We start from the raw sequence: 22,965 nt of genomic DNA, 5'->3' as shown, positions 1-22,965 counted from the left end.
ATTTGTTATTTGATAGGTTGTAATTGTTCTTCAAGAAGTACCAATAATAAAGTAATTCTTTTAGTTTCTTAAATTTCTAGAATTCTTAAAGTGTGTTTTGAAATGCTTTCAGTGAGCCTTCTTACCAGCACAAGGTATATTCCATTGCTAGATACTGTAGTTCATAAGCATTCTGCTGTACCACTGTATACATTCATATATACACCCCCAGTCTCTTTCTTGTCATCAAAGGGGCTCAAAGCCTAGTTTTACTGTGCACAATGGAGACAAAGCCATAATTTTGAAGAACAAAGGACTGAATTTGCAGCTAACTAAATGATACAGCAACCATCAATTTATTTGAAGTGTAAACATTACAAATTGTTTTCACTAAGCTCAGCTTGGCTGTGTTGTCTTCACTCTTTGGACAGGTAGCACGTGAAGAAACGTTTCATTTTGTATTTTTAGTCTCCTTCCTTTTTCTTCCTTCCCTTCCTCCCTCCGTCCTCCCACAGTTGAAGAAAGAGTGAACAGAGCTATACATTAATAGCTTCATGTTGACTGCTACTGGGCTGAGGGGCTTGGAATTTCTAACTTTTGGGTTTGTTTTCACTTCTGGATGTTTCTTCTAGATAACAGCTTCTGAGAAAGATGTTAGAAGAGAAATAATACTTGTGTCAAAACAAAGTAGAATCGTGAAAAGTTTATTATTTTTATGACTTTGTCTCAGTATATCAAGTTAATATTTGAACTAAATGAGGCCCAGAACTACTTTAAGCTCAGAATTTTACCAAAATGCCCCCTACCAGTCACAGTATATGTATTTTAATAAACAGTTTAAAAATATGCTGTTTGACTGTTTGATTTTTTTAAATGCCTCACAATAGCGCTGAGCACTATTTCTAATTTTAGAAGCTTGCTCTCATTAGTGCAGTACATTGATAGCACCTGTTTGAAACTCCGAATCTGAGTCTACGAATGTAAAACCTGACTTTTGAAATATTTGCTTTTTTGAACACTCTTCTTTAAAGGACCTGTCAGGATCTCTCCCCAAAATGCTAGAAGCATGAAGGATAAGGGAGGAACAAAGTTGCATGGCCCAAACACATGTGCTTTCGTCATTAGCAAGGTACAGCATGACCTCATGTTGACCTCAAAGGTAAATCACTAACAGGGAACAATTATACATGCCTATGAAAGCAGCTTAGTTTTGAACATAATCAGAGCAATAATTTCAGTATATAGAATAAAATTAAATTCACAGCTCTTTCTGTCTTTCACTTTCTCTCTCCTGTCTCTCTCCAAGTCTCTTCTTGAGAGAATGTTGTGGGTCTTTGTGCGTGTTGCGAAAGGAAATTACTTTTCTAGAGGTCATAATAAATTCCTAAATATGAGAAACACAAAGGATCTTTTATATAGTTTAGTCACATTGTACAGCTTACAGTGAATTGCTCTTCTTTACCTAAAGGTTTCGTTTGTTTAGTTAGAGTATTGATATTGCAGCCGTCAGAATAAATGTCTATGTTGTGTAGCTTTGAAATGGAGGGATCCATTTCATTTAGACTAAGAGGAAGATTTTTAAATTATTGACATATTACTTTTCTGTGTGCTTACGTTCGACTACCACACAAACTTACAACTTTTTTTTTTTTTAGAAGACTAAATATTCTGTAGTGTTGTGTAATGTAGTTCTACATATTGTTTAGCTAGCAGTTCTGAGCTATGTGGAGAAGAATTGCTGCCAGCATCTTGGAAGATTAGCCATATTTGTCCCATATGATTTGTACAATATAATTATTTGATACAGTTTTACTTTCTTTTTTTTTAATAGAATGAGAGAGCATATTCTTTCTGTGGAACAATAGAGTACATGGCTCCAGATATTGTAAGAGGAGGAGATACAGGACATGATAAGGTATGTTCTAAGTTCATTACCACAAAGAAGTTAATTAATCAGGCAATGCTGTTGTTCATTTTGAAGTTATTTTTGATACAGAATGAGGTGGTGCCTTACTTAAAAACATGCATTATTTCAGGTTGTCCTAAGATTAATTATTTATTGCCTTTATTTAAAAACATCAATATAATTTATTTTTATTCTCAAGTTAGTTTTTAATCAAAGTAAAAGGTGTATTTCTAATGTATTGAGGCTCTTTTTTTTTCTATTCATATTTCATTCTAAACATACAATGGGACAAAACAAAATTAACTCATACTTCCTTTTACTTAAACTGTTGTGGAAAAACAACTGCTTTGTGACTAATTCTGATACATTTTTTTAAACTGTATATCAGGTAAGTCTATTATCTTTCAAGAGGTGTCAAGGGAGTTATTAACGTGTGGTCAGGAAGTGATTTCAGATTATCAAAAAAAAATGCAGTTTAGCTTGAGGCACAAGTTTTAATATGAATTACAGTGCCAGTAATTAATGGCAAAGCTTAAGATGGCCATTATTCACATATGATATCTGAAACAAGAAGACCTCCACCAACCCTACTCCACAGAGAGAATTCTACAGTATTTCTAGATAAATTATTCTGATTACTTGGTGTACTGAACATTTTTTGAGAATATCTAATCTTCGGTGTTTTGTTGTAGATTGAATTGATTTGTTTTTCTGTTGGGTGTCCTTGAATATAGTTGATCACACTTCTTCCACCAGTAGACTTTTCAAGCACTGGAAAATTTTACATCACCCTCTATTTCCTTTTCTTAAATTACTGGACTCAGTTTGACTTTGCCTTAGAAGGTCCTTTCTTCTCTCTCTGTTTATTCTGCATCTCTTTTTATCTGAATTTGCTCTACAGTGGGCACAGTACTTCAGCAAAGTGTTGGCAGTTTGAAGTACAGCAGATTGATTGCCTCCCTGATTCTTTTCTTAAACATGAAATAAAATATGACTTATCTTTTCATTTAGTCACTGTCTCACACCTACTTTTGTTCCACTGTAGCCTCTGCATCTTTTTTTGCAGTACTGCTTGCTTGATCATTATTAAAAATACACTTTTTCAGATTTATGAATCTAAGATCCACCTCCTGCACTCTGTAGTTCCCCTCAGTTTGATCATGCCTATTTCAGAGCATCTCTGCAATGCATTAGTTGCTTTTGAGTTGTGATTTTTTTCTCAAGTGCTTACAAATTCAGTTCTGTTGCTGATTTTAAAAGCCTTTTCTGTTATCTTTGATTAGTACTACTTGATACTTTCCTGAGATATAGAGCAGAGCTTATAATATGCTATAGGAAATAGCTCAGCAGTTTGGCAAATTATTGCCAACTGCTAAATAAGGATGATTTTTTTTTTCAGTTGTGTATGTGCTGCTAATTGCTTACATCATAAATTCTTGGCTTGTGCTTGGTGGTTTTATGTGGCACAGCGTTAGAAGGTTTTTAGAGTATTTTGTATTGACTGCTTAATTAAAATCCAGATTACAAATTGAAAATGAGATTGCACTGGTATGCTCTGCTTTTGATAAATCAGTGGTTTTGCTTGTGATCTCTCCTAGATAGCTATCTTGTTTGTATTAAAAACTTGCTCTGGTACTTCTAAGTTTGATTTGGATTCTGCAGATCTTCCTTTTCTTACAAAAGAGGGAAAAAAGTTTATGGAAAATGAAAAATTACTTTTAAAATATTTTTTTAAAGTTTCAGAAGCAACCCTGGATGTGAGAGTGCAGAGGTAATTGGAGCATTTTACCTCAAAAAAATTCTTTCTTTTTAGAAAACATCTGCTTTCTACCTCCAGATAGCTACCTGTCCTTGAAACAACGTAGCCTGCTCCAAATATTGGAATAGACAAAATCAGCTACAGTATAGCTATGGAGGTCATTATCCACATCCAAAGGCATTTTTTTTAACATGCAGCTACTTTAAAACAAACAAACAAACAAAAAAACCCAGCAAGCTCAGTGGTGTCAAAGATACAGATAATATGATTCCATATGAAACCAAAAGATCAGGTTACCGTGGAAAGTAAGGTGAAACTCTATAGCATTTTCAGGTGTCCTGATTAACTGTTAACTGAGATCTGTTGCTCTTTAGAAAGAGTGCTTTTCAAAAGTTCCTAAAAACTCAGGTTCTGCTAATTCTTAGTAAGCCTTTGGTTCCTCTGTTACTTTCATTTCTCTTATTTCACAATTGTAGGAGTTCATTCTGGTGAAAAACAGAACAAATCTTTTATTAGCCAATGGAAGGATTTAACTTGAGAAATTAGTTGATTTTTGAAAGCTCTCTGCTCAGCTTCAAGTTATTTTAGCATGGAGTCACATCCAGTCATTACTGCTGTCCTTTAAGCTTTACTGTGCCCTGGTTTGTCTTTGTAGAGATAGGTGGGCTGTTCTTGCTAGCTGTTTGTTGGCTACTTTGCTTTGTTCCGCTTTTTGTTAACAATTTTACTTTGCTGCATCTTAACTTAATCGTTGTTATTCTGTAGGCTGTCGATTGGTGGAGTGTTGGTGTTCTTATGTACGAATTGCTAACTGGAGCATCACCCTTTACAGTTGATGGAGAGAAGAATTCTCAAGCTGAGATTTCTAGGTAAGATTCAAAGCAGCACCTTCTATGTGCTTCCTCACAAAGTGATGCTTGTGCTGTTATACATATTTATTTATTTTTCTAAATGAGAATTTTAAGCTAAAATTTAGGAAGAAAATGTTACCAGGTTAATAATTCATGTGTTCTGGTTCTATTTAACAGAATGACATCTGAAAGCAGATAAATTAGTTCAGTGATCTGCTGAGGTTAAAATACTAAAATTGACCTTCATGAAAGCTTTGTTTAAGCTACAGTGGAGCCCACAGTTTTGTGGCTGTCTGGCCCTGTTGCATATTTACATTTAAAAGGGAAATAAAATGAAACATTAAATTATATGTGAATAGAATTATCACATTTAACATCTTGATACATAATGACAAATATTTAGCTAGGGAGATTTTATCATGTCTTGATACACTCCTCCATTGCATTTATAACTTTAAACTATCAGTATAAACCCTATCATCACCATCACATACATAGTGTTTATTTTGTTAGTATATAGCATGAAACAAAGAATGGGACCATACTAAGCCATACCTAAATTTCCAAGAAGAAATGAGAATGACACATGGAAATTTGATAACCTGTACCATTAATATATTTTATGTGTCAAGTTTTCCTGACTGTCAGCTTCCTTATGTTTGGTAATCTGTACTCTTTAAGGTTTGGTTTCAGTACCCATATAAAAACACTGGAGCATTTAAAAAAGGTTAGCCTATTTATGTTGCCCTAAATACCTTACTGAATTTTCTCCCAGAAGGAAGCATTTTCTATGACTACCTTACTCTTGAAGCAGAAGGAGGTGAGGGCTAAAATTGCACAAATTAATAACAGCTGTTAAGATCAGTTTGAAAGTCCAGACTAACAAAGGTCTTGCTCTTATTTGAACATGATTACTTTGATTCTGACTCTCTGCTGAGAAAGTCTGAAGTTATAATGGCTAAGAGAAGATACATCAGCCATGTAGATTTATTAACTTCTGTTATAAACTCAGAAAATTTATTGGAAGGTTAAGATATGCATTTTGTTTTCCGTGTCTCTATCAGAACAGGAAACTCATAGAAACACCTCCAAATGTTGTCCTCGGTGGGGAAGAAGAATCCATTAACAAAAGAAATTTCCAGGCTTTGCTTTCTATCATTATGGAGTTAAACTCGAATTAACTCTGACTTATTTGAATTTGGGAGTTGTGTTGATTTCTCACTTCTGCTATGTCTGAATGGGACTCAAAAGAAGTCTGTATTTTTTCTATTATTTCTTAAAGAGTGCCTTGGCTAGAACTTTACAGATGTAGTTTGTCCACAAAACAAGGAAACTTCTTAGGTGGTTGTTCTATAGGGTTCAACTGTCTTTGTAGGTCCTTACGATTTCTTGAATGTTTTATTTTTCTGATGATTTATTATTAAAGACAAAGTTGCAAGGCTGCTGGCATCCATAGCTAATATGGATCTCTGACCTAACGTTACTTGTGGCAAGTTTACTGCCTTTTTCTGTCCTCATATTAATGTTGTCCTTTGGTATTTATTTTTTTCTGGTTGATGTACATGGTACACATTTGTTTATGCTACACAACTTCTCTCTATTGGATATCTTTTGATCTTTCTAGTTTCATTTCCTCTCTAAACTTATGAAAAACTGAATTGCAGATAATGTCATCAGATATCTGTAGTTGCCAGTAGTAATGAAATGACTGGCACTGACACAGAGATACAAGCTGTTAGAAGCTTCTTTATTGATGGCAGTTTTCTAAGCAGAAATTGTATTCCCTAAGACTTAGAGAATTGAGTTTCCTCTTATTTCTTCTTATAGCCTTTGATTTTTCTGGGTTTAGGGAAAAAGGTCTTGTTCTAAATGAATCCAGATCTTTCACTTATTTTACCAAGGTGGGAAATAATTGTAGATATTTTATTTTGAAATTTTATTCCTGCATGTGGCACAAAGGCTATCTATTCTTGAGTTTGAGCTTTGACTTCTGTTATTTACTATATATGTTATGAGCAGTTCAGTTGTTCTGTCAGAAGTAGTCGCTGTTTTGTACGTTTGTTACTCTTTCTGATGAGAGATTGTGTTCAGTTCTTTTATTATTGCCTTTTTAACAGCACTGTGAAGATTTCTTTCATAGCAAGTGCAATGTAACCTCATACCTAATTTCCCTTGTATTAAAGCCTCTATCTGTGAAGGCTCTTTGTTCACATTCTTGGCATCATGGATTACTAAACTTGTTAAATTTTTTTTTTCCCACTGAATTATTCAATTATGTGTCATTTTCCCTTCTCTACTTTCTTTTCCTTTCTCCCCACATCTTCCTTTCCTTTTGGAGAATTGTAAACTTTCGTTGCTGCAGAGCCACAAAAGGGCCCCATCATGCAAAATCATAGACAGGGGCTGTGTTTGTTTTCAGTTTGACTGTGAGTGATTTGTAGTTGGGACTTGAAAGACAGATCCATTTCAGAGTGCTCAATTTTTGAGTACCTTGTCATAGACGTAGGACCTTAAAATGACCATGAAGCTTTTGGAACGCTGTTTCACTGCTGTGCAACAGCTTAAAGCACTGTATCAGCTTTGTGGTTATGTATGGATATCTACCTGTCTTTTTTTTTCTGTTTTTATACGTGTATGAATCTGTAAAATCTGTAGAAGCATGTGACACTGTTTTAGCATAATAGTACTAACGATGCTGTATGCTCTTTACCTGACATAGTTTGTTAGAATTTATTTACACTTCAGAGAAGATGGCTGAGATTTGGCCCTCTCTTGTAAGTATATTTTGTCCACAGTTCTGCAAAAAACCTTTGTTGTGAAACTGTTTAGAAAAGGTATAGCAGGTGTATACTGGGATGGCATTCTTTGTTCTCTATCTGTAAAGAGTCCAGTAATTACCAGATCTTTTCAAGGACAGAGCAGTTACTAAATTGAACTTCTGATTTGCGTAGTGTTTTCTATAATTTTGTTCTTGTTTCTAAGCAGGTAGAGCTTATAGCTATTTACCTGCAATGCACAGCATTGCTATGCTTTGTTGGGAGCTCGGAGACCAAGAAATGATAGGGGATAATACAGTGATGCTTTTCTAACAGATAGGAATGTGTTAGATTTCTTCCACAAAAAGGAAAGCATTTAATGCTAAACTTAGTGTGAAACTCATCGGTGACATTGGCTACGGATCAGTTCAGCCTTTTAATAAAGCAGAATCTTTCTAGAAGGTTGTAACTATCGTATCAAGGCCTTTGACTTGCCTAACTTTTATTATAACTAGGGATGTACTGTTCTGTCATCTGTAAGTTGGTACAGAAGAATCTGGCATTAATAGTTCTGAGAGGACACGACATTCAGTAGAGTTGTTTTTAAATGTGAAGATGAAAACTCTTCTTTGGAAGCTTGTCCCCATATCCTTTAATAAGTTTCTAGCTTGGTGTTACTTTCTGTTATTCTCTGAGAACAAGGATGTATATGTATCTTTTTGGTGATGCATATGATACAGTTATACCAGCACTGATGATAGGCTGTGGTAGCAGCTCTGGCATGAACCTAATGTTCTTTTGGTCAGCTATGGTGATCCTTTCAGTTTTCCATAACCTGAATGTCTATTTTACCCAGTGAAAATAAAAAATAAACTTTAGGTTCTGAGCTTTTAATCTTTTATTACCATGACTTCCATAGTCAGGTTCAGCCATTTTCCTTCAGGCTAATCCCAGAGGAGGGTGAAAGATAACTTTCATCTCATAATGAAACTGGGTGATTTCTGAAGAGGTTGAATCTTTCCTTCTTCTCTACACTTAACATAAGATTCTTCTTGTTTAGAGATAGAAACAACCTACAGTGGTCAATTTAAGTTGACATCATGTCAAAATGTAAGATTTTTAGTGCTGCTACAACCTTACATTGTTTCAATCTCACAGTCTGTATTCAAAATCTTTCAGTATGTGCTTGCTGGAGTCCTCTATGTATTATAAGTCCTCTGTGTATTGTACTGCCTGAAGTTACCACAGTGAGTGTGCATACAGACAATGTGTGTGTCTGCCTTTTTAGAACTTTTTAATGCATCCTTGGGATATGCTGTTTGCATGTGCATTCTTGATTTTCCTTCAGTGTCCTTACCTTTTGATAGTAGATCTGGAGTAATTGAAGAATTTGCCTTCTTTATATAAAACATGGGAGATTCACATAGAAAGCTAGGTGTTGAAGCGTGATTCTGCCTAGGTTTCCAAGATGTTGAACTTCCATTAATTTCATTAGATGACTTCTAGTTCTTTTGTTGGAAGAGATAGTGAGGTCCCTACCTACTTTCTTTTTTTGCCATTCATCATTTTCAGGGGAACACTCTGCCCGTTCACCTAAAGTCATCTTTTCACAAAGTTGAAAAGTCATAGCCTCTGTTGTTCTTCATAGGAAACATACTCTGTATCTTTGATTAATTCTGCTACTCCTCCCTGAAACTCTTTGAATCATAGTGCTTCCTTTTGAGAGAAGGACACAGGCACTGTACACAATGTTAAATGTGCAAGCAACCCTCGTGTGGTATAAGTGTGTTTTCTTTTTTCTCTTCACACTGGAGTTGTGTTTTTTGACTGCTGTCAAGCATGATGTTGATGTTTTTATGAAGCTGTATTGTTAGCTATGTGATTTATTTTGGACATTAGCAATAAGGTCATTATGTATGCAGCTAGGATTGTTTTTTTTCTCTCTTGGATTAAGCTTCTTACACTGAAAATTTTGTTGTCCTTTTTATTGCCATGCTTCATGAGAATCTTCTACAACTCTTCATCATCTGTCCTTGCCCTTTAGTAATTTATGGGACAATGTTTGCTTGTATTACTCATTGCTCAGCTTTTTTCTTGGGTTAGCTGAGCCCGTTCAACAGCACAGCTCCCAGCATAACACCCCTAAAATAACATCAACTCATAGCTACTTGTTGTAAGAATTGACCGTTTACTCTAACCCTCTGGTTTATGTCTTAGCTGAATTTTATCTGTGCCAGGACTGTTCTTATCATGTAACAAATTTATTTCCTTAAACATCTGAGTTGTTTGTTTTTTGTTTTTTGTTTTTTTTAACTAAAAGCCTTTCATAAATCCAAATCGTGATTGGAATCATCAGTCAAATCATTTCTTGTCTCAGAAGAACTCCTAAGGGACACTTTTTCCACAGGCTTCTTACAAAAGCTGCGCTGACTTTCTGCTGGTGCTTGCCCACGTGTCAGTGAATTTGACCTCATTTTTTGCTTAATTGACCCCTCAAAGATGTCCTGTTTACGTATTTCCTCAAATATTCTTTATCAAAACAATAACAACAACAAATGTTTGTTCAGATTGACCATTCTTTTGTCCCTAGGTACGTGGTGCTACGAGAAGTGCGGTAACTCACTGATGTAACACTTAACACATTAAGTAATTATCAGATGTGATTTTGTTTGTTTTGTAGGAGAATATTAAAAAGTGAGCCACCTTACCCACAAGAAATGAGTGCACTGTCAAAGGATATCATTCAGCGCCTTTTGATGAAAGACCCCAAGAAGAGACTAGGTTGTGGTCCAACTGATGCTGATGAAATCAAACAGCATCCCTTTTTCCAGGTGAAGAAATAAAGAATTTTCCCCACATTACTCTACGTTAATGCATTTGAAATCTAAGTCAAAAGGAATTATATTGTCTTGGTAACAGAATAGCTTGCGAGTGCGTTAATTGCATTGAAGTTAATAAGAATATCCACATGCTTATACATATGATTTTTGTACACTCTACAGCAAGGGCATAGTAGCTTTTCTAACTTCTTCCAAGTTTGTTTCTGAGAGCTATTTGAAGCAGCCAAAAGCCACATTACTCAAACCAGAAGATTTAATGAAAAACTCTTAAATTATACGTTTTGTGTTTTGTTTAAAAAAAGGCTTGCACTAATGCCACTGGAGAATTTGAATATTGGTGGAATTCAACATTAGTGATGAATTCTTCTGTGCTTTCCTTTGCCTAATTAAACCTTTAGTCCTGTTTAGTAGATTTTAATTCAATTCAGATTTTAGCATGTTGATGTTTGATATCAAGCAATAATGTAGGAATGTATTTGTGTACAAGAGTTGTACTGTTCCATACATTGCTGCTAAAATGGTGTGTTTTCTTTGGAAAATACATATTTTTCTGGTACTTCTGAAGTTAAATATATTTCTAAGTAGTATAAATTCTGTCGTATTTCAAGTTGACAGTATAAAGCAGACATTTCAAGTAAATCCATTCAGTGTAATTAGAGCATATTGGCTTTTTAACTTTTAAATTTCTTCTTTTGTCTTCTGCATTTCCTTCCCTTTATAGAGAATTTAACAAATATCTGCATAGCATTAAATTCCTTTATTCAGCATTCATTTTAGAAGATACTTATTTTTTTCATGCAGTACTTCCTAGTTTTGATTTCATTTCAGTTCCATTCCTTTATAGAAATAGGATCATTTTTTTCATAAGTATCTTATCTATGCTCCCCACTTGTCGCCAGTTATTCAACTAAGCCCTTCACCTTGGGGCTATTGGAGCTAAGATTTGTAAACAAGTATAGGAATTGGCAATGAAAAGTTCAGGATACCATGTACTTGCAGTATGGCTTACAGAAATAAGTGATGTTTCCTGTGAAATAGAGGAAGAAATTCAAAGGTTGTCTCCCTTGTTTGGCTCATCTCCACTGTTGATTATGTTTACATTCTTTTTATGAGACTTCGACATGCATCTGATCAGGCCTTTTCTTAACAAACTCTGCCAGGAGAAATTTGCCAAAATATATTGATAAATGTTGGAACTTTGCCTCTGACATCTTATGCTAAGATTTGTTTGTGATATAAACAGTATATCCTAGAAATTTATCCAGGTATGATTTAAATGCTTTTTCTTGTGGAAAGTAGCAAGTAGAAGTAAGACTGTATGTATGTATGTAGATGTTTCTTGCCTTAATATTGTCTTCTGTTAAATTTTCATTTCATTCAAGCTTATTCTCTCTTTTTTATTGTTGTTGTTTAGAATATAAATTGGGATGATTTAGCTGCCAAAAAAGTGCCAGCTCCATTTAAACCAGTAATCAGAGATGAGTTGGATGTCAGTAACTTTGCAGAAGAGTTTACAGAAATGGACCCAACATATTCTCCTGCAGCAACCCCTCAGACTTCAGAAAAAATATTTCAGGTATTTTTAGGACTTGCTTAAAAAAAAAAAAAAAAATCATGTCTTAAGCAATGCCAAGTTTATAGCTGGATTTGGTTTTCCCACCTTCTGAGTTACTGGGAATTGTCTGTGTAATTTCCAATGCCAGTTCCCAAGTCTGTTTGTTCAGTTACTGCAAAATTAGTGGGAGCTAACTGCAGAATTGAAAGTAGGTCTTTTAATTACTATGAGTGCTCTAATTACTAGACTACTACATGCAGATCAATAACATAGGTTTCTTTACCATCTCCTCCATGCTACTAAAGAATGATCTTTACTTGGACTACAGAGTCTGAATGTCAAACAGGCAGACAGCTCAAGTGCAGCCTCAAATTTGGAACGGAAACTGAGGAGGTCACCAACAGTTCACTGTTTTCTCCACCCCCTATTTTGAGCAACTTAATTCTTAGTGTAAAGGAATACAAGATCATATTTTGGAAGTTGTGTGATTTGTACTGACTATTGAAAAGCCTTTATGTATGTCATAGTAATATCTGACTCATCCTGCAGTGGAAGTCACAGCTATTCTTGTTATGCCTAAACAGGGCATATCACCAACACGAAGCTTATTTTGTCTTGCCATTTAAGACTGCCTGTTGCTTATGTCACAACATAAAAACTGTTTCAACCTTAACTTATGGGTGTTCTGGGAAGCCAGCTAGTTTGTATTATGAACCTTTATCACTACTGCAGGATAATTTAAGCAGCCAGATTTTTAGCATTATTTCCCTGAATTTTGGTATTGTTGCTATTTTATTTACAACTTTGGAGAATCGTATAACTACTTTCAGAAGGACATCTGATCATGTCAAACACAGTAACAACTACTCATCAATTAGCCAATTAACAGTTTCTGTATCATGTTATGGATGTTTTAATTTTTTTTTAATTCTGTAGAAACTTCTGATGTTTTATACTCAGTATTATAGTTTGTGTGCAACACTTTCAAGATCTGTCCTTTTCTGATGTCTCTAATTTAATAGGGCTATTCTTTCGTTGCACCTTCTATTTTGTTTAAACGCAATGCAGCTACAGTAGATCCTGTTCAGTTTTATGTGGGGGATGAGCGGCCTGGAACTACAACTATTGCCAGAAGTGCTATGATGAAGGTAATAATAATATCAAGACTAAATTAATTTGATTGACTTGGAACTGCATATAACTTTCAAAGCAGCAATCACAAGCTGTGCTACGGATTACAAAACAGTCATTATGCGTGTATCTTTTCTCTGTAATGGCTCCTCAGGTGATCCAAGCATATAATTTGCATGTGGTACTATAAAGAAGTGGTTAAAGTTTAGTCTGAAAAATGAGGTGATTGTCTAGTTTTCCAGAAGACCAAGTATAATAACCTTAGATGAACACACACTACTGTGATGTCTTCAAACTAACACATAGTTTTGTGAATAAATGTATGTACGAGCTTCTTTGATCCTGTTTGTCTGAACCTTTTGTACCTTAAGCTGTTGCTGTAGTAGTGATGCTTTATTTAGAGACTGTTTTTTTAATAACGTAGGATTTACTCTTTGATTGTTAAAATAAAGTTGATGCATTTTATTAAATAGAAATTAAGATTTATATTTTATCAAAAAGAGAGCTCTTTTCATCTACATTTAAAATTGTAAAAATTCTCACAAAACTTTACTCTTTGTCTTTGACTGTGTATACTAAAAGTATTCTGCAGAACTAAATACAGACAGTTTCCTAACAGGACTCTCCATTTTTTCAACATTATGAACTGGATCTGAAAGAGAAACCATTGGGAGAAGGAAGTTTTTCCATTTGTCGAAAGTGCTTACACAAGAAAACTAGCCAGGAGTATGCAGTAAAAATAATTAGCAAAAGGTATAAATATTCTATAAGACAATAAAAATATTTTCTTTGCTTACTGTCACCCATGGATTAGAATAATGCTCGCTACGTTTTTGAAGGTGGAAAATTAACTTTAAAATAATTTCCTCTTTGACATACCTCTGCAGTATCTACAGAAACATGTAGTATCTTTATGACCTTTAAAAGATTCTGAGAGCTTTTTGAAACAAAATGATGTTGTTGTTTGGGAGGACACAAGAAGAAGGGCTTTTTCCTGGTTCATGCTTATATTCTACTCCTAATTTTGCTCCAAACCAGAGTAAGGGTATAAGGTCCTCCAGTCTTTAGAACTAAGTGAACTAAATGTAGGTTTATGGTAGCTCCTTTTTTTTTTTTTTTTTTTGACAACTGAACTGATTTGCCAAGGACATTGTTTTTGAAGAGTGTGTGTAGTATATGTAGTTTGATCTGCCTCAGGCCTAATTAATTTGAGTATGAATGTGTATGTAAAATACAATTAGACTGTGGAGTTTTGCTTTACATCTGTTTCCTGGATGCTCTGAAGGCAGCACTTCAGTGGAGACAGCTGATTCACTTTGCTCATGAATACCATCTGATCTTCTTCCAGAATAGATGCCTCTGGCATTTTCTGCCCAGAGGGAAATAAGGAATTCTTTGGGGTCAACTATATTTTTAGCTTCATTTTACTCAGTATTCATTGTTAAATATGTCCCCAGCATGGTGTACAGTGCTGGCAGAAAAGGGAAGGGAAATGTGCAAATATTCCACTCTCAGATTGATAGTTCATTGTTGTCTCTTTTTCCAATGCATTTGACTGTACCTCTGTTTTTTCAGAGAGTAGAATTAAATGTCCACTAGACTTAAGTGTTTGATCACATGCTTTTTGAATGGGATAAGTGTAAGAGGGCCAGTTTTAAGGTTTGCTATGATTAGTGGTGACATCATCAAAACTATTAACAGAGCCTATACAGAGAGATTCAGATGACCAGACAGCAGTGGTGGAATTCAGTTACCTAAACACAGGCATTGATGTAATGTCATTTTAGAATCTACTGGTGTCCTGTGAGTCCTCCAATTTGTGTCAGTCTTGTGACTGCTACCTTGATATAGATGTCTTCCAGGCTCTCCTATGCTTTGGCAACTGAATCCTGTTTGAAGTACATACTTTGGAGTGGGATAGTTCACCCTGTAAGCTTCATTAACCAGAATTTTTCTTGTTACATTGGGACTTCATATGTGTAGTAGACACCTAGATTGGATATTTTAATCTGAATTTCTGTCATACATCTACACTTAGATTTTTTTCTGTGGTGCATGCAGAGCTGCTGATCAGTACTTTTTAAGGAAAGTATTTCCTTAATCTTAAGGAAAAAATCACCTTAAATAATGGAATTATTGTTTTTGGATAAAAATGATCAAATTAGTACTGACTTTTCACGTAGGACTAGTCTTTTAGGAATGACATCCCTGAATGATGTTACTCACAGGTTCTTTTGCTCTTTTTCCTTCATCTTGGTGGACCAGGCTAAATGAAGGTAAGAAGTGGTCTGTGTACAAACACTTTTCAGGGTTGCAGTCTGTGAGCAGACTCAGAGCATGTTTATGTAGTTTTTAGAGGTAGCAGTAAATCTGTTTTCCGGATGGCTAGACAGAAACTGGCCTTGAAAAAGAAAGTGTTAAACTGTAAATAATACTACTCTTAAAAGCACACTAGCTCTTGCTGATAGGAGAAGTATACTAGGTTTCTAGTAACTTTTATGCCTCAAAGTCAGACAGTCTTTTACTCCTATCCATTGAAGATACACAACCTGAATCCTACACCTAGGCAAACCTTTTCAAGGTACTTGGGATGAAAGCTAAAATGAGGAATTCCTCAGTGGTCATGCTTTGTTAGTACAGTTGGATCCATCCAACAATTTAATTTTTCTTTTTCTGTTCGTCTTGAAGCCCAGTGAAGCAATGGAGTCCTGTAAACTTCCCTGAGTTACTGTTTCAGAGCTTCCATTTGTTTCTCATAATACTGTCTGTCTACAAAACTGAGATGCGAACCATTTATAGAAGGGAAATACTCAGAAAAGTCCGGGCACGTATTTCAAGGGTTTCTTTACATTACATTGAGCCCTTTTAGCCTGTTTCTTAGGTCCACCTTCTCCTAGTAGTTTCTAGGAGGAAATGATTTGAATTTGCTAAGGACCCGAAATCACTTCCAGTTTAAACAAGAAAATCAACAGAGGTACAAGTGAAACAGCTTAGTTCACTTCTTGATGATATGAAGCCTGCAGAAAGACAGAATTCTTCTGCACAAAACTCTCATTGTGGTTCTGGTCCTAATTAAAAAAACTACAATAACACAAAAACCATTTATGCAACCAGAAATGCAGAACGTGTGGTGAGAGATATTCTACCTGTGTTATCTGTAAGGCCATTCCCTAAGTTAGTACAGGACTATAGCCTTTCTTTCTCAAAAGGAGAGAGTTTTGGCAAAAATATTCATGTATTTTTTTGCCCCAAATATGTCAATGTATGTGTTTAAAGGAAAACAAGGTAGCGTTCTCCTCAGTCACTATTGACATAGGTTTTTGTAATGTTCAACATATTGAAATTTTTTGGCTACAGATATTAAGTACTTGAAAGAGAATTGTGAGATCATTTTTCACTTTGGAGCACGACTTCTTATTTCTTCCATTTCATATTTTTACAGTCATCCGTTTAGGGTTTCCTGTGTATCACATAGTTCCTATGTAGATTATGTTATGGGTTTTATTTTTTCCAGTACGAGCTCATTATTTCTACACAGGAGTGGCAGTATTTGTCTACTATAAGAATGGAAAGAGTTGGGGCAATAATTTGAGAAGAATATGGAAAAGGATAATGCTGAGCTAAGAGATATTTATAGGAGCAGAGGTGAAATCGAATTGCCCTGGTCTAAGGGAAAGATTTGTGTTAGATAGAAACTGTTCTGTAATACCTTTTCAGCTTTTGCTGTAATTTACAGTGGCATCAAAAAAGTAATTTGATTTGGGTGTGGTATTTCTTAAATGTCCTAACTTGTGGGATTACATGGATAATTTTGCTCAGCTTCTTTTGAATATGGTTTTAATTATGTTCAAGGGGTTGTAATGTTCAAAAACCTGGATAGCAAACAATTAAAAAATAGAAAATAGGTGTTACACTTTGAATGTGCAATCTGCTTGGTAAAATTGGTACAAAATGTTTTCTCAATTTTTTCAGGATGGAAGCGAACACCCAGAGAGAAATAACAGCTCTGAAACTCTGCGAAGGACACCCCAACGTAGTGAAGTTGCATGAAGTTTATCATGACCAGGTATTTTGAAGCTATAACCAGCATTTGCCAAACAAATTACTTTGTGTTTTCTAAGTGTGTCTAGAAGTTAAGCTTACTATTATCGCATAGACAACTATTTCCTAGGGCTTTTGTCCAATTTTAAAGCAGAAGTTTATAAACATGAGGGAAATCAATGTTTTACACAGTTAGATAGTGATAGGACAGTGGGGAATGGTTTTAAACTAAAGGAAGGGAGTTTTTTAGTGAGAGAGTGATGAGATGCTGGAACAGTTTGCTCAGAGAGGGTGAGGATGCCCAGTCCCTGGAAGTGTTTAAGGCCAGGTTGGATGGGGGGCCCTAGGCATTCTGATCTAGTACTTAATCTAGTGGCTGGTAGCCCTGTCTGTTCCAGAGAGGTTGGAATTCGATAGTCCTTGAGGTCCCTTCTAATCCAAGCCATTCTATGATATGATTCTATGATTCAGATTGGATCGCAGGAAAAGGTTCTTCACCAAGAAGGTGGTCAAGCACTGGAACAAGCTCCCCAGGGAAGTGGTTGTAGCACTGAGCTTTCCAGAATTCAAAAAGTCAGAGACCACTGTCCAGATACATGTGGTCTGAATTTTGGGTAGTCCTGTGTGGTGTCCGGAGCTGGACTCTATGATTCCTATCTATCCTTTCCAACTTGGGAACACAATATTCTGAAGTCTAGAACTGATTGAAATTTTCTGGTCTTAACATTTCTGCAGTTTGTCTGAAGAAACTCCAGGTTTTAACTTAATCTAATGTCAGTTTGGTCAAATTCTGTATTAGTAACCCAACCTTAGAGTACTACTTAGTTATTTTTAGTGAACCACAGAAAGTTTGCTGGTGACAATATCCTTATTCTTTCAAACTTTTGGCTGTTCTCAGGATATAAAGAAAAATTGCAAGAAAGGATATCTGAGAAGCACTACTAGCAATAGGACTAGTAGATACGTTGTGCTTCTGAGAAGTCTTGCTGCTTTCTGTACACACAGCCATCCTTCTGTTCCTTAGTATGTAAATACTGTGCACTTTCCTTTCCAGTATATTATCTGTGAAATCGTTTTTTTTATCTCTTCCCTTGAACATGCTTTTCTTGGCTTTCAAATGTTACATTGGTACTGTATTTTTGGGGAAGGAAGTGCTAGTAGCCATCACAGGCCTACACCCATTGACTTTTGAGAATGCTAATTTCACTTTCTGGTCCCGATAAAGCTTTCTGAGAAGTGTACTATTTGTTCAATGGCAAGACATTTGAATTGCAGTCATTGTATGCTAGTGTGTACATTTCTAATATCCTGTCTTTTTCTTTATGGTGTTTAGCTTCACACTTTTCTAGTAATGGAATTACTGAAAGGAGGAGAATTGCTTGAACGTATTCAGAAGAAGCAGCATTTCAGTGAGACAGAAGCCAGTCATATAATGCGCAGACTTGTTTCAGCAGTGAGCCACATGCATGATGTAGGAGTAGTCCATAGAGATCTGAAACCTGAGGTATAGTGACTTCCTTATACACGTTTCAGTATTAAGTTGTTACATTTCTCTGCTGTTGTTTTTTTTTTTTTTTTTATAAAATGGCATCCCTTCCACAGGCATTTTTCCATTCTTAGGTAAAAATAACTATTGGGAAACATTTTGAGTTTTGTTAGAAAAATTACACTATAACATGCTTGAAAACATTCTTTACCTATTTGGGGAACAGTTTTCACTAGTGGTAAGTATACTTACTATATGAAGCAATTCATAAGCAGAGCTAGGCTGCTTGGTTACTCTGTACATTTTCACCTTCTTTTTAATCTTAATTCACTTGGTGGGGCTTCTTTTGGAAGCAACTGCAACACCCTTGTACCATCGTTATCCCAATAAAGCACAAAGTGAACCCCACAGGCTAGCACAGCTGACTAATGGAGATGCGTGATTTGAGTTCAGTGAGTTAAGTAGTTTCTTAAGAGGAAAAGATTATATTGTTTCATATGTATTTCTAAGAAATTATTGTTCTGAGAATTAACAGTATTGTGCAGCAGCATCATTCCTTCAAGACAGTTTTGTTTACTGTAATACAGATGACCACTGGTTTTGTTCTGCTTCCTGGAGCCAATGTTTGTTCCTTCTAGTGGTTTTTTTTTGTTGGTTTTCTTTTTTTTTTTTTTTTTTTTTTTTTTGCCAGCGATGAGCTTAGATAGGTGTTACATTTATTTAGCCTAGGAATGGTGTCGTTTTATATTAGTTTGTCCAGAAAGGGCATTATATTGTATTGGTGATTACAGTCAGCATATATCATCAAATAGCTAAGCTGTTTGTATCTGGAGTTTAAAATGACCTACAGTTCCTACTGTTGTTGCATCCTTTTGTAACATACATTCTGATATTTTTACAAATGTATCTCTTTTAAAGTAGTTAGAATTCTACGCGTAAAGAAGACTTCTAGATGGTAGTATTTAAGTGCTAAACCTATGTTTGAAAGCGTCTCTGTACTAAATAAGCAGTGAAATTAAGAAGAGCTATTGTGAAATTCTAATGTGTCAGTTGCAAATATGACTCTTTGAAAAAGTTTCTGCTTACACCATCAAGGAAACAAAACAACTTTTGAAACAAGTCTTCACTGAAACAACAAAAAATAGAAATCCATTCTCTTCCATTTCTCCCAATTTTACTCTTATTGCCAACTTGAATCTAAAGGCCAGATTCTGTAAAGCAGGGCTTCTTTCAGCCGTGTTATAAGTTAAGCAGTCTTCAGTTCTATATCATACTCAAGAATAGAAGCTTGGAAAGTCCAAGTAATGAAGGGTTAGCGAACAATTTATAGAATGCACTTCCTCTACAGAGTTGGACTTAACCAACCTCCTTCCTGCTGTTTGTTTTGAAAGTCACTATTTTAGGTTCAGGCATGAACTTAGTATGGGATATGTAGGTTTCCCGATATAGATGTGGTTAGTGCACCTTTCTGTAAAAAGTTATATAGAAAACTCTATTGCTGTTCTAACAACTCCAGTCAGATTTGTTTGATGTTTGGCTTTGGCATCTGAACTGTTACTGGTAAAACTACTTTTGAAAATGAAGCTAGTTATATGTCAGTAAAGATGGGGCTTCTTTTTACTAGTGTGGACTGGAAGGCTCTTCTGCTTAAGCAGTAGTAATTAGACCACATATATTGCTTTGCAAAATGGGGAATAAGTACTGGATAGAAAAAAAAAAAACCAGAAATTACAGAAGAAAGGGATTAATAGAACATATGTTACCATTTGGAACCTCTCAGTGGAGGATTTGGGGATTTTTTTTTTCTTTTGTGAAGTAATCATTAATCTGTGAATTGAGCTCTAAGGATATTAGGAAAAAATATACCAAGACGTAACTAATCACTGAATTATAGGAATTAGAAGGGACCTCTAGGGTTCATTGAGTGCAACCTCCTGCCTAAAGCAGTCTCCTTGCAGTAGGTTGCAAGTGATGTGGACTGTAGCTTTGGGGTCTTGGTGAAGTACAATTTATTTACCTAATCAATAAAGGAATCTCAACCCAACTTAGAACTGTATCTTTCTTTCTGCACGTAACCTGCACTCTTCTGCACGTAATTCATTTTCAGCTCAAGAGAGATCTTTTTAAACCAATATTGTTAAAATTGAAATTGCCACATTGCATGTAGTGTATGTCATCTTTTATCCATGATGAATTGTCTCAGGTTCTCCTTGTTGATCTTCTTGCAGTCTAGGAATTGACTTTTTTTTTCTCTTCTTAATGAGTCTGAAAATAATTATTTCATGTTCAGTCATTTACCTTTGTATTAGAAAAATACATAGGGCCGTAGGCTTTCTTAGCATTGAAGAGATCAAATAGTGAAGGTAACAGCAGATTTTTGCTCTCCTCTGCTCTCTCAAAAGTTCAAGGAGAAGTAGAAATCAGTAATAATTAATCTCTGCCTCAGCTATTTTTCCTAAGCTTCACTCTTGTGTATCCCTTGAGAAATACACACAGAAGAAAGAATAGTTTATCTTAAATCTTCTCCTGAACTGACGGCAACTTGTCTTTCTTCAAGGCTGAAATGCTATATTCCATATGTAAAGCTGAAATTCTTGGGAACAGCTGAAATTAAGTTTTATTACTTTTGTTTGATGTTCTGTTCTGTGACCTTCTATGCCTAAACACCATTCATCACAAGTCTCACTGAAAATATATCTCTGTTGCTTTTGAGATCCATGCCAGACAGCTACTGGTGTACTTTCCTAGTACTCAGTCTTATACTTTCCAATTATTATTTTGTGTTATTGTGCTGTCATGACAGTATGGCTTCAGCATGTTGCCACATGAGGATCAAAGTTTATTCAGTTGCAAGACAAGGCATGCAAGAATAGTTCCACACACCAGAAAGTGATCATTCACAGTGTGCAAGAAGTGGAAGCTTAAAAAAAAAAAAAATCTTTTTTTCTGTGGAAAAGGCAATTCTTCATTTCCCACTTTTATCTTTGATGGCTTACGTTGTTGCCTTTACATTGTTTCTTGTCTATGTTTGCCTAATTATTTTTCTTACTAGTCTTTGCTGAATACATTTTCATTAATACTCCCAGATGGCTGGCCAATCCACACCTTGCATTTTCTTACATCTCAGAGTACCATTATTTGTACTTTTCAATTTTTTTCCATTGTCTCCCAATGCTCCTTTACGTAATGAAATTTTTTTCTGTAGTAATAAATGTAGAAGAATACCTAGTAGGGTGTTCTGAACAATTTTCTAATTAATGATATTAATGATATTGTTTGCTTTTCAGAATTTGTTGTTTACAGATGAAACTGATAATTCAGAAATAAAAATCATTGATTTTGGCTTTGCTCGTTTAAAACCACCTGACAATCAGCCTCTTAAGACTCCATGTTTTACTCTGCATTATGCTGCCCCAGAGCTCTTTAATCACAATGGTTATGATGAATCCTGTGATCTCTGGAGTTTGGGAGTCATTCTGGTAAGTGAATGGGTTTTCAATTTATAACTTTTATTATACATGTTTACTTTTTACTAAAATACAAAGGATTTGATACTGTATTGTATTGGGTAGATGGTACGTTCAAGTGAGAAGATACTGCTGCTTAAATAATAGATTCCAAAGACAGATATTTTCTAGGAGTGAAGATTTTTTTTTCTTTTCCTAAGCAGTAAATTTAATTCAGTATTTCTGGGGGTTGAAAAAATACTCCAATCTGGTTCTTAAAAAGAAACATTCTTGTTAGGAGATTTTACAGGCATCCATATAGTCTTCTGAGAGTTTCAGTTCAGAGAAGGAATCAGCCTGTATTCCAAAATACTGGAAACTATTTTCAAGAGAAGTAAGCTTGGGATAAATACCATCATGTTTTGACTGTGGTTTCCAGTAACTTACCAATACTATTTCTAATAAGGGCTCAATGGAAAGTCTTGTGTGTTTAGCATTTTCTATAGCTTTGAAAATGTGCTGGTCAGTGTTCCATTATATAGTGTTGGTGATGCTGTATAAACAACAGTAACTGCCTATGTAGAGTTTTCAATAAATATATGCTGGTTATTAATATTATTTTGTTCTCGTGACAGTATACGATGTTATCAGGACAGGTACCATTTCAATCTCAAGACAAAAGTTTAACATGTACGAGTGCATTGGAAATTATGAAAAAAATTAAAAAGGGAGAATTTTCCTTTGAAGGGGAAGCTTGGAAAAATGTTTCTGAAGAGGCCAAGGAGTTAATTCAAGGTAAGCATCCACAAATACTTTGTTTTTCTGTTTCCAAAGGTAACATTTATAGCACTCTCTGGTACCTGTATGCTGTGTCTAACCTGACAGAGTAGTGTGCACAGCTTGAGCTTTGAGTTTTGATTGCAGTTGGACGTATCAAAATGGGATTCAGAATTCTACATATGCTGGGCAGAAAGCTTTCTAATGTAGTAAGATGTTGATAGAAAGTTAATGTTTGCATTTCCTGGGGTAGGAAATAACTGAAGAGGTTTAGAAAAGGTGAAGTCCTTTTAAAGTATGTGTAAAAGCAGAAAAATTGTTATATTTTAGTTTTGTAAAAATGCCAGGTTTGTTGGTGAGATACGTGTTTTAAAAGCAGTGCTTTTTCAGAAAATGAATGTATTACTGTCTTTTCCCTTGAACTGTGTCTTTAAATGA

The 22,965-nt window shown here is 35.2% G+C and overlaps 1 protein-coding gene across 9 annotated transcripts in view; it reads left to right on the top strand.

Annotated features, from left to right (window-relative positions):
* RPS6KA5 (ribosomal protein S6 kinase A5) overlaps window positions 1-22,965 on the top strand; it is a 133,367-nt gene that overhangs the window by 95,990 nt on the left and 14,412 nt on the right. For 6 of the 9 annotated variants that reach the window (XR_005860048.2, XR_005860047.2, NM_001012587.3 and 3 more), the window contains 10 exons: window positions 1,811-1,894; window positions 4,410-4,513; window positions 9,932-10,082; window positions 11,506-11,667; window positions 12,669-12,794; window positions 13,397-13,530; window positions 16,750-16,843; window positions 18,152-18,322; window positions 21,592-21,783; window positions 22,386-22,545. Coding sequence is in view for 7 of the 9 variants with exons in the window: in NM_001012587.3 (NP_001012605.1) it covers window positions 1,811-1,894; window positions 4,410-4,513; window positions 9,932-10,082; window positions 11,506-11,667; window positions 12,669-12,794; window positions 13,397-13,530; window positions 16,750-16,843; window positions 18,152-18,322; window positions 21,592-21,783; window positions 22,386-22,545 (1,378 nt within the window). In the remaining 2 variants the exon portion in view is untranslated. Of the gene's footprint in view, window positions 1-1,010; window positions 1,139-1,810; window positions 1,895-4,409; window positions 4,514-9,931; window positions 10,083-11,505; window positions 11,668-12,668; window positions 12,795-13,396; window positions 13,531-16,749; window positions 16,844-18,151; window positions 18,323-21,591; window positions 21,784-22,385; window positions 22,546-22,965 lie in introns of those variants that run through there. The other 3 variants (XM_040701041.2, XM_025150780.3, XM_046941788.1) reach the window with 3 other exon arrangements.

This window comes from Gallus gallus, chromosome 5 (genome assembly GCF_016699485.2).
Source record: "Gallus gallus isolate bGalGal1 chromosome 5, bGalGal1.mat.broiler.GRCg7b, whole genome shotgun sequence".
NCBI lineage: Eukaryota > Metazoa > Chordata > Aves > Galliformes > Phasianidae > Gallus > Gallus gallus.
Note: the sequence above shows the minus strand (reverse complement) of the source record. Positions and strands in the feature narration are given on the sequence as shown.